Below are 16,015 nucleotides of genomic sequence, written 5' to 3'. Positions count from 1 at the left end.
AGTAGGTTTAAAAACGTAAAATAGTTTGAGTAACAAATAAAGTGGTGTTAGCTACATTATCTAAAAGCAAAATATTAGCTATATTTACCGTTTACCTTCCCTCTTACATTGTGTTACACTGACAACGATAACACAATGTAAAAAAAAAACAAAACCAATAGCTTTAAAGTTTTTACGAGACCTTGCGTTTTACAGCGACACGAGGGGAAGTGGGCGGAGCCAAGTGACACAAGACATTGCGCAAATCAGAAGTGAAGCAATATGGTGATGTGGGAAGGCAAACACACAATTATCTCACCGTTTAAGTGGTTAAAGTCGTTAAAATATGGAAATATGGACGCCAGGATTAAACTACGTAATGACTGACGCTAACATGTACGTAGCTGTTAAGTCCTATACGAACAATTCGAAAGTACAGTTACAGTGGAAACAAAACACGTCCGTGTCACGGATCCGCCTCGAGGCAGCTCGCCCTGAACGCTACGTCCTGCTGAATCAGCTGCAGCAGACGCTTGAATCGGCGTTTCTATAGCAACAACAGAGAACAAATGAGAGAAAAATGGTGAGGGAACGAATGTTTACAGCTGCTATAACGTAAGTGAGAACGGGAACTAACTCGTAACTCGGACGTTCCACAGCACTTAACGTAACTATAAATGGATAAAAAGTGTCATTCTTTAATAAATGACAAAATGTAGGCAAAATAATTAGCATATTGTTGTTGTATAAGAAGAATAAAGCACTTTGAGTGGTGACTGTAACTCCACTTCAGACCAGGCCGCATCACACCATCACTGTTGTTGATTATTTTCCTGTAACTGCACTACAGTGAATGTTTTCACATAAACACCAAAAAAACTGATTTGATCAAAATACATTATTTCGTCCCACGTCCAGGGATTATAAAAGACATTCCTGACCATGTGACCCTAAACATTTGGACTAAATCCTGAAGGAGCTTGATCTGATACCCTGGAGAAGGATCACTTTTTCAGAGTCTAATTTTAGGTTCAGCAGCACACACACACACACACACACACACACACATAAATCATGTCCTCTTTTAAATGATGCCCATTCTAAATATGAACAAATTTAATTGTAGTGTGTGTTAATGCCCCAGTTGGAAGACCCCCCTCTCTCTCTCTCTCTCTCTCTCTCACACACACACACACACACACACACACACACTGGTATAAATAGTAAGGAGCTGTGTTTTACAGAGTACAGAAAAAAAATGCAATAATAAAAATGTGACCACATATACTGAAAATATTTTTATTTTAAGGAACCTAACAATGCAGCCAGCATGCACATGCATGTGTGTGTGTGTGTGTGTGTGTTTAAGAGGATATGTAGTGTTTGTTATATCACAAGATGCACAAGAAATGTGCAGTGCATGAGGAAATGTACAGTAACATTAAAGATGATATGAAATAAGTGGATGATGAAACTTTAAGGTGTTTGCATGAAAAGTGAGCAAGTGGCAAGTTTGCATCAAGTTTTAGGTTTCTATAACATGAATTGTTTTTGATAACACATTTCCATGAATATAAATAAATATAAATAATAATAATAATAATAATAATAATCATACACACCTAGAAGTCTGTACCTTCACGTGCAGAGGCTCCGCCCACTTGCCCACTTCTTTAACGGATTTCTTTCAATCAAATCCCGTTATTATCCAAATAAACTCCCATCTGACTCCTTTATTTCATGAAGTCTTCTCAAAATGTGTTTCAGTATTTAATCCTGGCTCGTCAAAAGGTCCTGTGATGCCATTTTTTTATTTTTTTTTTTAAATTAAACACTGATAAGGAAGTGCTCGCGCTTCTGCTCAGTGAAACTTCACTTCTGAGTGCGCGAGCGGCGCTCAGCGCGAGCCTTTTCCCCCTTCACCCCCCCTCGCGCCCTCACGCGCGTTCGCTCTTAGCACCGCGCATGCGCGCTTAGGGGATGGAGGAGGTGGGGAGGGGGAGGGTTGTCTCGTTGCTAGGTTACTGCGTACGCTGAAAAACATGGCGGCTACGGAAGTACGAACGATATTAAATGATTAAACAAACGAACAAATAAAACAAATAAAATAAATAAATAAATTAACAAATACACACTATTACATTTATGTGAATATTATTTACAAATATATTTTGCGTTACTATTTTTTTTAATCTATATTTCACTCAAATATGAAACTTGCTCCAAAAACTTGCTGAGTTACAAAATAGATAGATAGATAGATAGATAGATTACTTTATTAATCCCAGAAACATTATGGACATAAAAGTAAACTATTACAGGGGACTTTTACTTGAAATATAGCTCTTGATTGACCCCTAAAATGGCGGACGCCCCTAGTGTCCCGGATGTAAACAAAGGGCGTGAACGCTTAGCAGTTTTTAGTATCTACATATTATATATTATTATATTATATATTATAGCACCTATATATTATTATATATTATATCTATATATTAGCATATATAATTCAAATTAATTGTTAAATATCAGTTTTAGGAAACTATAAAATATAAATGAAACCAAATATGTAAGTTTTCTAGAAATTAGAAGAGCACACCTAGTTGAAAAAAAAAAAAAACAGTAGAAACCATCACAGAAATTTTAAAGGTTTCCACTACGAATACCACTACAAACCATCAGCTAACCATTAAAACCATTAACATTACCATTACTGGTCCTAAATGGTATCCATTAGACGTAACATGAAGACAACAGGCAACAAATTACCAGTAGAGACCCACAGGGACCATTACAGCTTCCATTAAAACCATTACGACTCCCATTATAACCATTAAAACCATTACAACTCCCATTATAACCATTAAAACCAATACATCTCCCATTATAACCATTAAAACCAATATGACTCCCATTATAACCATTAAAACTATTACAAAGTTCTGTGAGGGTTTCAGCTGTTTTTTTCAGCAGGGCAGAATGTCCTTGTTTGATAAATATGAAGACAATTCTTATTGCTAGATTAAATGTTTACATGTTTATATGCTTTGTTTTGTAAGGTAAAAGGAATTCTCTGCTGTATTTCCCACATCCATAACAATTTACAGTAAAATAAAAGATTTTTAAAAATATTAATTAAAAAAAAAGAGGTCATTGACCTTGTGCAAAGCAGAATGATTTTCCTCGTATGTGGCAGAAAATGTGTCAGGATCAGATATTTCCAGGTTTCCTTCCCAGACTTGATGTTTATTACAACAACTTTTAAGTGGTTTATCGCTATAATCACCATAAAAACAGAGCTTCAATCCCAAAATGGCTTCCTGTTAGCCCACACACAGTGGTGAGGCCCTAATTTCATAGCCTATGTAGTGCGCTTGTTCATTTTGTGCATACAAAACAAATACTGTATTGCAAATGTCTCCATATTAGACATTTAGACATAAAGGACACTGTGTACAGTCTCATATCCTATAAAGCTGCTTGAAAATGTTAATGACAAAGTAAAAGACAACACAAACCAATGTGCTAGATTAGTTTTATTTTATTCTTTACTAAGAATGAAGTCCACTGAAGAAGGTTCAGCTGAAATGCGTGTGCAGAAAAGCAGCATGTGTGAGCCCACAGTGCATGATTACACAAGGTAGACAAGTACAACAAGGCAGAGGAATGTTTAAATAAAACCAGGAAGTTTCGTTATTAAATACTCGTGTACAAGAATGTTAAATGTTTAAGGCTTTAATCAGAGATCACTGCACCGACTTTCAGGAGTCCCTCAACTGGTACGATTCTGCGTGGAAGGTTGTGAGTTTAAATCCCAGGAATTTCTGCTTCAGGTGGAGTTTGCTTTCGATATAAAGTTTTGGATATAAAGTTTTGAATATAGGTGCTTTCGATATAAAGTTTTGGACATAAAGTTTTGGATATAGGTGCTTTGGATATAAAGTTTCTGGCAAAATGTAAACATGTGGACGCTTTCGCATTTATTCAGAATGCACATCGCATCATTAGACTTTAAACTCTAGACACTGATTTAAGGATTAAAGTCTAATGCTGTGATGTGCATTGATGAGTGTGGATCAGGACCACACGGGGAGTTGAGAACCACAGATCAAGGTTAATTATTATTATTTTTTATACTTAAACATTGCATTTCAGACACTGAGTCACACTGTAATGAGGAATAAATATGAAAAGATGAATTAACCTAGCACTTCTCAGACCTGCATAGAGTTGTGTTGGATTAAAGGATCAAACCATTCCTTTAAGCTCAGACTTACAATATGTTTATAATCAGTGCTTTAGAGTAAGTGAAAAACTGCACTTAATTACAGTTAATTAATCGACTTGAGTGAAACATAATCAAGTATTTAAAGTAAATATTCTATATAAAACTGATCAAAAATGAGCAATTCAGACATGAAATCTTATGCATGTATGTACGAGGGTGAGCCAAATGAAAACGTTTGCATTGTTTATTGCAAACTGGTGTCACAAAAGTGTATCATTTTTCTCCATAATCTCCGTTCTGTTCAACACAAGTGGTCCGGTGCTTAACGACTAAAAAAAAAAGGTGATCTAATTTACATTGCACTTTAAAGGTTTTCATTTGACTCGTACGTATTTTATTAAATATTTATTAAATATTATGCTAACTCTAGACAAACCTCAGATATGGCTCGCTGGTTAGCTAATGTTTAATAAATATTCAACAAGCATTCCATTTCAATACTTGAGTAAAGCAGAAATCTTCTAAAACAGCACTTAAGTACAGTAGTGAAGTATAATTACTATTTTGCAGCCCTGTTTATACTCTAGTCATTGCATATTTTTTCATTTCAAAATCAGCCAGCAGGGGGCAGCACTCATCCCAGTTCACTAAAAAAAAAAGAAAAAAGAAAAATGACACTAAAGGTCTTGTACAGTTCTGAAAGAAGACAATGATCAACCGTTCATTAAATAAAGGAATGTTCAGAGGTCTCATTAAAAATAAAAATAAAAAGTCATGTATGCAGAGTAGTGAATAAATGAGTGAGAATCAAACATCTCTGATCCAGCAGAAATAAAATGATTAAATAATTAAAGTGTAGAAAGCTGCTGTTCGGTTCATTAGGATTATAACGCAGCACCAGATTCAGATTCAAACCTTAAAAGATGTTTGAACTGGAAGTTTGATTATCCATGGATCCAAAAAAAAGACAGAAAACGGTACGCGATACACTCGGTGTTGTGCTGTTATAGGAAATGAATCAACAACGGGGTGGTGTGATGCAGGAAGCGGTGTTTCTGTCGTTTTTTTTAATATATAATGTAATTTTTATCCGTTTATAGTTAACGTTGTGGAACTTCAGTGAAAAACTAGCTCTTCCTTCAGTCATTTCTTCACCAGCCTCTCTTTTATTCAGCTTGTCATGTTACAGACAAACTTCCTGTCAAAGCGCTGACACTGGAGACTCCTTCCATAAATGTTATATAAACGTCTCCTTATAGAAAGCTTCACCAAATCAGTGATTAGAGCATTTTTGTTGTTAAATAACACATATTAAAATATGTCTATTCTTAGACTAAACTATAGAAACGAAAACAAGCGCATTAAGATCTTCTGACCAATCAGGGTTGAGAATTCAGCAGCACTGTGGTACACATTGTAATACTTTGGTTAAGGTTAAAGCAATGGTTTGATGGAAATGTTTTACTGGTCCCAGTTAAAGTGTGTTTGGTGTCTGAAGCTTTTTTTTTTTTTTTTTTTTTTTTTTAAAGTTTTGCACTGGTGCTATGATGCTAATGTTGCTAAAGAGTAATGAAAGTATTAGTCTTATAGATCAGTATTAGTTTTATAGATCCAGTGCTAAACTAAAGAAGAAAAAAAAGCTCTGATGGAAAGCATGTGTCGGGTAATAACGGGTGATCAGCGTGTGTTTTTGATAATATTCGCATGGCAGCAGCTTCTCTTCCCAAATTCACATCAGGTGGGCGTGGCTCACATGGTCAATACCGTATTTAAGACTTCTCTCCGAATAAAAGTGCAGGTCTAGGATTACTCGTACGGTTACATTCATTAGGATCATGGTTTCAGACCCTCCGGACCCAGTGATGTCATTAAAGGTGCAGTCTGTGATGTGAATATGAACAGGTTTTCATTAAAAAAGGGTTTAAACAGCTGTAGAAAATGTGTGAAGTTGATTTGTGTGTGCGAGAGTGGGGAAAACAGAAATGTGTGAAACTGGAAAGTATCGCGTCAGGATTGTTTGAGGCGTCGGCAGACCTTTCCGCTCAGTGCTTTCGCTAGCCCGGCGTTTAATCCGACTCCGGTCGGGCCGTCAGGTTGTTCTTCTTGGGCTGGAAGAAATTCTCTACGATGGCGTCCACCAGGCTGTTCAGCTCGCCCTTCAGCTGAGTCACATCACTGTGGGGAAAAGGAAAAAAAACAAAAAAAAAACCTCGTCGTACCTTTAAACTGCTAAATAACATTTAATTTTGTATATAATATGCATTTTTTTTAAACAACCGTTTAGAAGTGAAATCTGGTCTAGTATTTGATTGTCTTCAGACAAAACACATGCCTTGAATTTTACATACAAAAGTATGCTTGAGTGCTAATGATTTAAAAAAAAAAAAAAGAAAAGTTTGGAAATCTGATTTCCAGTTCGGAACACTTGGAGGTGGTGGAACAACAAATACATAAAATAATAATAATAATAACATAAAATAAAAATTCAAACGCTGAACCCGCCTATTTAACTTTTAGAGTCTTAATCTTGAAAACAATTGACTAATCTTCCCTAATGCACCTTTAAAGCTGCAATAGACAATCTTTCAAAAACCCTAGAAGATAACCATGGAAGATATGTAGAACATGATTTAAAAAAAAAAAAAGCAACGCATTAAGGCGTGGCCTTAGCAAAAGTCTATTAAGTCGGTGCGAAAACCTGTTTGGAAAACGGACATCCGGTCCGGAACGCTTGTTTGTGTTTGGATGCGCCGCCTGTCAGTCATTTTATAGACGATACACGGGCCACTGTTGATCCCGGAGGCGGAGCTTCGTGAAAATGGGCAGGAATCATTCAAATGTTGAACCCACCTAACCATTAGAGACGAATCTTGGGACAGGGGAAAAAAAAAAATAATAAAGACTAATCATACCTAATGCACCTGTAAAAGAATGGTGGGATAAATGATTTCTTCGTCTAGACCCGATAGCCACATGGACGATATTTCCTTTGTTAATCTTTCAAAGTGTTTGAATGTGTCTGAGCGCAGGAAAAAAAACACTGCATGATGTATGGAATGACTTTCTAACTATCGTCACTATTACTGACTGCACCTTTATAACATATTTTATAACAGATTTATAACATTATCTGTAAAGCGTTAGATTTGACACATTGTTCTGAGCCAATTCAAGCTTTTTTACATCAAAATTTGCGTCTCTTTTTCTTTTTTCTCGGAAAAGTATAACCAAATGATGTCAGCTGTGTACTTGTCTAATGTTGGTAAACACACTGTACCTTCACAGGTTTTATTCCACACTAATGACCTCAAAACATTTTGCTTGTCCTAATACATTATTGTTTCTATAGTAACAAAAATCTGGATTGATCTACGCAGGTGTCGGTTTATATCGGAGAATTTAAAACACATGCGCAAATCACTCTGGAGTCTCATCTCACCTTTCATTAGGGTGAAAAAGACGGCTATTTTGGTGGGTTTTTTAAAAAATTTTATTTATTTATTTATTTATTTTTAAGTTATAACCTGTACTAGCGTCCTCCGGTGCATAAAAAAAAGTTTAAAAAGACATAAAGTTTAGCATGTCTGTTAAAAATCACAGGATATCGCATTACCTTTTATTACCTTTTTTAAAGCCATGATGAATGAATCCTTTTTACTTTGCAATAAATTAAATCTTTTGCATCTTTGACTGCTCGGAGTCTCCTGTTCCTGCTTCAGATTTCTCTTAGCTGTCTGAATTCATGTCCTTCTTCAAATTAGGAAACATTTAATTCACACACAGAAGTTCAACTTGCAAAATCTGGAAACCTCTTGGATCTTATTTGGACCAGCTACCACTTTTGTCCATAGACACAATTTAATTTACTTTAATTTCATTTCATTTCATTTCATTTCATTTCATTTCATTTCATGTCATTTCATTAACCACATCTGTCTAGAGTCCTTTTATTTATTTTATTTACTTGACGCCTCTCGCATGTAACTTCATTTAACGTTATTTTTTATTCCATTCTTTTTTTTTTCTATTGTACCAATAGGATGAGGGTATTTATTTTATTTTATTTTACTTTGGGTACTATTTGGGCTTTTGTTAATGTGTTCTATATACTTTAATGCAAAAATTTCTTTCATACTTGTTTGTGTAGGTTGTAATATTGCTAACTGTCCATATAAAAACATATATTTAAAAAAAATAAATAAATTGTGTACAGACCATAATATTGTTATATAGCTTAATATACAGGCATTTTTATTTTCCAAAATAAAAGCCTGCATTGGTTTTAAAGCCTCACTTCAGAGACCCCTACTGGTGGAATTTGGATTAGTGTTTGTCCTGTTAGTGTTGCTTCACACACAAAAAAAAAACCACACACACTAAACTCACTTTAGAATTAGGACCCATGAGCACATACAGTGTGGATGAGACGCACGGACACTCACACTTACACGTCTCTCAGACACTCACCTGTTCCCTGGAGCGGCACACAGCTCGGTGTAGTACTTGATCTTGGGCTCGGTGCCGCTTGTCCGCATGGTGGCCACGCCTCCGTTAGCAAAGCTGAAGGTGATCATCTGACTGCTCTTACTGGTAGGAAGGATCTGAACGAGAAATACGGAAATAGACACAGATATATAATATGTAAAGACGTACTGCAATCCTCTTAAATCCTAGTGATGACGTCATGTTTGAGAAACCGGGCAGCGCTCACGGCTTTGAGATCGGGCTGGTTGCTGTCGTAGCCCGTAGTGAGGTCACGGACGCCGGTGACGGCGAAGCCCTGGCACTCTTTAGGGTAGGTGTTCTGGCTGTCGTAGTTCCTCAGATGCTCAAACAGCTGCTTGATGGTGTCCTGGTTGTGGCAGATGAAGTACGAGTTCTTGGTGATGTGGTAGCCGTACCTGGAGACACAAACAGAAACGTGTACACGGATATAAAGCTACGCACATTCTACTAAAGACAATTCTGAACAATCTTGAAAGATTGGGATGATTTATATAATTCACAAAGTGCACTGAGACATTAGAAGAAATACTAAAATTAGTATAATTGGTTTAAATTACTTTTTAAGCAACTTTATATATAAAGATATAGATGTGCTATAGAATAGAATGCCACTACATCCACCTTAGAGGGAATTAAAATCAATTAAGGAAGCATTAAAGAGAGATAAAACAAACTTATACAACCTGTGAATCGGCTTAAACCTGATCACTTGTGTGCGTACGTTAAAAACTCACATGTATATTTAAATCTGAATCAAGGCTAATGCAGCTAACAAGCCATGGAAGCTCATAGCTACCAGTTTAGCACAGAACTAAATAATCCTACATCGTCTCTAAACACGGTTCGTACAGACTCGTAACTCATAACTCGTGCCTGGTTGATTATATTTTAGGTAAAATATCGTGGTTTTTTTTGACTCACTCATCGTAAATGGCTTTAAGCTGCTGTGAGATGGAGGTGTTTCTGGAGGCCAGGTATGAGATCATCTCTCCGGCGATGGCTGCTGCGCTCACTCCATCCTTATCCAGCACTGCTGGGCTGCACATGTATCCTGAATAAACACACCGTGTTCACGTGTTACTGCACATTTATAAACTGAAATGTTCACAATCCCAAACTCCGGCCTATTTGAGCTGCGGCGCTTAAACTCAAACCCGAGCCAACTCCTACACTGATCACGGCGCTCATTCCACTAAAAAAAAAAAAAAAATCAATACAGAGGATCTGAGTTGCTCCACTAATTTATTTTAAAGTTCAAAATGGCGACGTTTCCAGCTTTACCTCAGAAAGGTACGTGCCTGAACCTGTGTTGTGACCTTAATGCTAGATATTTATAATGTGTATGGTAAAGGTTAAAAAAAGGCTAAAGATTAAAATGTGACAATGTTAAAATGTTGCTATGCTAACCCAGTTGGTTGCTAGGGTGTTTCTAGGTGGTTGCTATGCTAACCATTTTGGAATGTTACTTGTTAGCTGCTATGCTATCCCAGCTGGTCGCCAGGGTGTTGCTAGGTGGCTGTCACGTGGTCCCAGGTGGTTGCTATGGTCCTTATAGAAGGTTTAACTACAATCCCAGGTGGTTGCTAGGTTGTAGCTAGTCGGTTGCTAAGGAAACTCAGCTGGTTGCTAGGGTTTCAGTAGGTGGAGCAGATTTAACTTTCTTCAGTATATCTGACTGAAGAAAGAATCCACTCGTGTGAAAGTGCATTTGGACCTTACGCTAACTGGAATGTCTTTTATAAACCATCTGTTGTTGTGAAACGTTAGCTGAGAGTTTCCCTGGCGCTGTTTTTCTGGCGCCGTCGTACCGATGGCCTCCTCGAAGGCGAACAGGACGCTCTTCCCCTGATCCAGCAGCTGCTTCGCTCTGTTCCCCATCCACTTAAAGCCAGTCAGAGTCTCCTACAGACGGACAGAGAGAGAGAGAGAACAGAAAAATAGAGGAACGTGATCTTAATTCGTATCAGATGACGTAAAATCGTTACAGAGTGAAAGGTCAGGCACCTCGAAGTGAAAGCCCTCTTTAAGAGCGATGGCGCGGAGGATCTTGGAGGAGACGGTGCTGGCCAGCATGTACACGTCCTTCACCGAGGACTTGAACTTTTCCCCCTGCTTCTCCTTCCAGCACTGAAACGTCCACCAGCCGAGCAGCGCACCGAGCTCGTTCCCCGAGAACACCCTCCACTCACCACTGCACACAGACAAGAGGACTGGTGACGGGATGCGACACACGGGATACGACACACACACACACACACACACACACACACACACCTCGACTGTTTCTCAGCCATGGCCAGTCGGTCCGCGTCTGGGTCGTTGGCCAGAACCACAGTCGCTCCCTCTCGGTCCGCTAGTGCAAAAGACAGGTTCTTCACACACACACACACACACACACACACACACACACACACGCCTCTGAGTCATGTGACTAGAGCAAACATGGTTATGAAGACCTATCTCTAACTTTCTGTGTTGATTTTCAACATTAAATGTATCTATAAATGGATAGAAAGTGTGTGTGTGTGTGTGTGTGTGTGTGTGTGTGTCTACCAGCACTCCCGCTCCTTCCTCAGGGTTGGGGTACTCCACCGTCGGGAACTCCGGGTCGGGATCTTTCTGCTCCTCGACGGCATACGGAGGTGGAAGGTCGAAAGCTTTAAAAGCGGCCTGGACGAACACGTGACCCACGCCGTGCACCGAGGTGTGAACGATCTTCACCTCCGAACTCTTGTTCAGCTCTCTGTGTGAAAACAGACACAGTCACACACACACACTGCATCTGCACCTGAGCGTTTACGATCCTACGTTCTACCTTTACTCACGTTGTCCGTCTGGATAAATACGTTCTTTCACACGTTTTAATCAAAAAATTTAAAAAAACTGAAAGAATTTGACAGACCTGGGTGTGTGTACACTGTTTATATATGTGTGTGTGTGTGTGTGTGTGTACCTGTGGAAGCAGTGTTGCTGAATAGACTGCAGGTATTCTCGGTGTATATCCTGATACGGGTCTTTGAGCAGTGCACTCTGGGAGGCAGCGTCCGTGTCCCACGACTCGGCCCACGGCTCCAGATTCTCCTCTATAGCTGCGGCGATACCTTTGTCATGAGGGGAGATGATCTGAGCGCCGTTCTCCCAGTACACCTGTCACACACACACACACACACACACACACACACACACACACAATCAGTCATTCAGTGAAAAGTCTGCGAATGATTGAATCATTATCATCCCTCCAACCAACTTCGTCCAAATGAAATCCTGATAAACCAAACAAATCAGTGAAATCAGCAGGATGGTGATATTATGGGATGTACCTTGTAACCGTTGTCCTGTTTGGGGTTGTGCGAGGCCGTCACCATAACACCAGCACAGAGACCCAGGTGAGATACAGTGAACGGCTGAGAGACAAAAGAAAGAGAGAGAGAGGGGAAAAAAAAAAAAAAAAGAAATCGTTCAAACAGATGAATGAGGCAGTATAGCGCCATGTGACGCGGTGACGGATGTGACGGATTGCCGTCAATAATCGTGGAATCTTTATCTGGTAAATACGGATAATATTACGAGTAAGAATTGCAATACGCACCACGTACGGCGTAGGAGTGAAGACAGAGAAGAGGTGAACAGGAACTCCTCGGCTGATAAACACAGCCGCGGCCAGAGAGGCGAAGCGCTTGCTGCTGGCGCCGCTGGGAGTGTGCTGGCGCGCGTCAAACCCGATCACCACGCCGCGCTGCTTCAGATCCTCAAAACACTGCTCCATGTAGCGACAGAACCCCTAAAAGTGACACAGAAAGAGAGAAAACAAAGAAAATGTACATTTATTAACATAGTGAAGCTTTCTGTAAGGTTTACTTAACACTTATGGAAGGACCGCAGTGTTGTGTCCAGTCATGATTAACACCTTCGTGCTTGCTGTGTGTGACGGCGACGTCTCGACGTGTGATGACGTGTGTTTGGTCTCACCTGGGTGGTCTGTATGATGGTGAGGTCGTTCATGCGCGACACGCCGGGCCCCATGGCCGCTCTCAGCCCCGCCGTCCCGAACGTCATCCGGGAGCCAAAACATTGGCGCAGCTCTTCTAAGTTTCCCGTATTCACCATCTCTCGCACGCAAGCCGCCGTCTTGCTGTTCTGTTTCCACATAAATATCAGAGAACGTCTTCAGGGAATTCGCGAATAAAATACAGAATACGCTGAGACCTCGGGGTCTGATAAAGGTTAGACATTTTATTTAGATTTTTGTAAATTTAATGTTCAATTTTATGATTATTTGTAGGTTATATTTATTTTATCCGAGACAGTACCATCATCATGTACATCAGTAAGATCAGGAACGTGTTGTCCGTGTTTAGCCGGTTGATTTCCCTCATGTGAGGGACATGTGAGTTTCCTTTTTTCCCCTCTACATGTAGACGTATAGAACGACAAAGACTGTCTCAATCTCATAAAATCAGAGTCGGACGCTCACGTCTACATTCCAAGACTCACAAGACGGGACGACACGCATCTACACACTCACACAAACAATGTTAACTCCAATTAAGCCTTAATCACCAGATTTTCTTTGCCAATCAGTTTCCATCCGTTTTCCATTTAGCTGCTGAATGAGTTTCACGTGTCACGGCACGTCGCTCTAGTTACTACACTGAGCTGGGCTGTAGGACTCGAGTCTGATCTCGAGACCTTTTCTGTATTGACTTGGACTTTTCTCAAGGTCAAACAAGAGTTTGTAAAATAATAATAATAATAATAATAATAATAATAATAACAATAATAATAATAATAATAGTCTTTTCACAAAGTTTGACAAGTAATAATTCTTCTTCTAGGAAACAGTGTAATCACTGAAGCGATGCTCGAATGAAGTAAACGCTCGGCCTTCGATGCTTGTCTCGATCTTGACTCGGTCTTGGCTAGTCCTGGTCTTAGACTTGACAAAATGGTGGTCAAATCCTAACAGTGAATCATGTAGTGCACTATATTGTGCACAGGAGACGTTATTTTATACCCTGAACCATGTGCTTGTGTACAGAGTAGGTGGTGATTTGGGATTCAGGGTTATAGAGCGGAGAAATCTCAAACTCTGCAGCACATAAATATAAGCTGAGAGAGTTCATATCGTTTATTTTTTATTATTAGGTTTTTACAGCTAAAGTTTGCAAAAAAAAAAAAAAAAAAGGTTTGAGAACCCCTGACTTATGCAAATCATTGGCACTAATGTGCAATTTTCAGAAATACACATTTCTATAGCACAAACATTTACTTTTTGTAACAATTCTAAGGTTAAATTACTAGAGTGTTAGAATTTTACAAGAATTTTTAAACCAGTAAAACACAGTAAGTGAACAGGTTCGAATTGATTCATCAAAAGAATCGGTTCAAAAGAATCGATTCGTTCAGGAGTCGCACATCTCTTACTGGATTACACTTGAACACACTTCATTTATTTACAATTATTAAGTTATTCTCAATGTATAGACACGTTATAGACAAGTAGGAATTTGTTTCGGACAACTTTTAATCATTTGTCATTTTAAGGATGAAACTTCATGGTGCAGTTAGCCAAGTTCCTGTGTGTGTGTGTGTGTGTGTGTGTGTGTGAGCTTAGCTATAACAAACTTTTCAATTTCACTTTTAATACATGTATGAGCTTAGAAACGATCTAACATTCTTTTAAACCTTAAAAGACTAAGTTAAACACTGAAACACGACCAAATCTGTAACTGTCAGCTGCATTTAATCCGAATCCCAAATGCATCCACATTTTACACATAGTGCACTAAGTAGGGTGCAAGTGTCAATTACGTCACACCCTATATAGTACACCTAAATAGACAACACGAAGCCGTTTGAGATTGAACCTTACTTCCACCAGCTAGCAAGAGAAACTCAAACTAGCCAACATGTACGTAAATTTAATTAATATGAAATATAACTCTGCTCACCTTATCAAACTCTAACCACTGTTTAACGGCGTTGTCCAGAGTAACATCTCCGGTACTTTCGACTCCATCTTCCGCCATTTTGTTTTGTTTTGTTTCTGCTCCTGAATAACTGATTCAACACTCACACATCAGTCGCTGTGCTGCTGTGGCTTATAAACTGCTCAGTTTGCGTACACTCCGGCTCCACACCAAACACCCACAGAGTGCACTATGTAGGGTTTACAAGTTATTAGTTCAAGCCCTAAAATAGTGCACTGATATATAAACCGAAGAGCCGTTTGAAACTCAGCCTTTGTGTCGATGACGTAGTGCAGAAGGACGCTGAGGCTGCAATGTGATTGGCTCGTAAGCTCTGACGAAAGCGAACCGGTTTATAAATTGAAAAATAATATCCGTTTTTTAAAAATATCTTATTATAAAACTATGTTGTTTTTATGTTGTTTTAAAAGTAATGATAAACATGTCGTTTTGAAAAAAAAAAAAATAAATAAATAAATAAATATATATATATATATATATATATATATATATATATATATATATATATATATATATATACATATATATATATATATTACCATAATAATTATTTTAAAATAATTTAAACTACTAAAATATCATAGAAACATATACACTAATCCAAAATTGCTAACTGACTAGCAAACTCTTAGTTTAGAAACACCTCAATGTTCAAAAATATCACGGTGGTGATATGGACCTCACAGAGTTGTGTCCAAAAGATTGTTTTCCTGCTGAAAACCAGCGCATGGAAGTGTGTATACATGGAAGTGTGGAGAGCCAATCAGATTACAGCCTTCAACATTCTGAAGCTTGTGGTCAGAAAAGTGTACAAAAGATATCAGACACTCCATCTGATATCATCTGAGACTGAGACTATGACATCTCTGACCAGAGGCTCTCTGGAGCAAATTTTAAGGGTGCAGGTTTTTGTTTCTTTGAAACATTTTGAACACATTCATGTTGAGAAAGTAAAAAGAGCTCAGAAAAGGTCATGTTGGGTTTAAGGATGATTCATTAAGGGTAAGGAAGATAACATCATGTTGCAGAAACTTTTGCTCAACCTAGGAAAGGAAGCTCTTGCTTAAGAACGGTCAAAGGAAGTTAACAGTAATCAGCATTTTAAGCGCTAACTTACTGCAATGTAAACTGGAATTTCTCAACTAGACTGGACTAGGAAATGTCCAAAATTTACAAACAGCTAAAGGTGTGATGATACAAACACTTGTACCTGTAAATCTGGGCTAGTTCACACAAGTGCCAGAGTGGACAAGTCAGGAAACTAATCAAAGTTACTGCATGAACTGGGTAGTGTTTGATGAGGTAGGTC

General features: G+C 38.6%; 2 protein-coding genes across 5 annotated transcripts in view; both read right to left on the bottom strand.

Moving 5' to 3' along the window:
• The window catches only part of tbc1d1 (TBC1 (tre-2/USP6, BUB2, cdc16) domain family, member 1), a 54,992-nt gene extending 53,130 nt beyond the window's left edge, over window positions 1-1,862 (bottom strand). For 2 of the 3 annotated variants that reach the window (XM_034301170.2, XM_034301171.2), the window contains exon 1: window positions 1,602-1,862. The gene's annotated coding sequence lies outside the window, so the exon portion shown is untranslated. The remainder of the gene's footprint in view (window positions 1-1,601) is intronic. The other variant, XM_053230919.1, reaches the window with a different exon arrangement.
• A 1,640-nt stretch (window positions 1,863-3,502) lies between these two features.
• Window positions 3,503-14,987, bottom strand: pgm2 (phosphoglucomutase 2). Of its 2 annotated transcripts, XM_026947694.3 has the most exons (14): window positions 14,668-14,987; window positions 12,686-12,853; window positions 12,306-12,497; window positions 12,037-12,120; window positions 11,667-11,860; window positions 11,267-11,456; window positions 10,988-11,085; window positions 10,718-10,904; window positions 10,522-10,615; window positions 9,635-9,764; window positions 8,919-9,108; window positions 8,675-8,808; window positions 6,242-6,382; window positions 3,503-4,854 (listed from the first exon to the last, which is right to left on the bottom strand). In XM_026947694.3, exons 1-13 carry the CDS (start codon window positions 14,743-14,745, stop codon window positions 6,274-6,276), a joined length of 1,848 nt encoding a protein of 615 aa, XP_026803495.3. In that variant the 5' UTR covers window positions 14,746-14,987; the 3' UTR covers window positions 3,503-4,854; window positions 6,242-6,273. The 2 variants fall into 2 exon arrangements, with proteins under 2 accessions (XP_026803495.3, XP_026803494.3); XM_026947693.3 differs by having other exon boundaries at window positions 3,503-6,382.
• Window positions 14,988-16,015: the final 1,028 nt, after the last annotated feature.

This window comes from Pangasianodon hypophthalmus, chromosome 28, assembly GCF_027358585.1.
Source record: "Pangasianodon hypophthalmus isolate fPanHyp1 chromosome 28, fPanHyp1.pri, whole genome shotgun sequence".
In the NCBI taxonomy this organism is placed as follows: domain Eukaryota; kingdom Metazoa; phylum Chordata; class Actinopteri; order Siluriformes; family Pangasiidae; genus Pangasianodon; species Pangasianodon hypophthalmus.
Note: the sequence above shows the minus strand (reverse complement) of the source record. Positions and strands in the feature narration are given on the sequence as shown.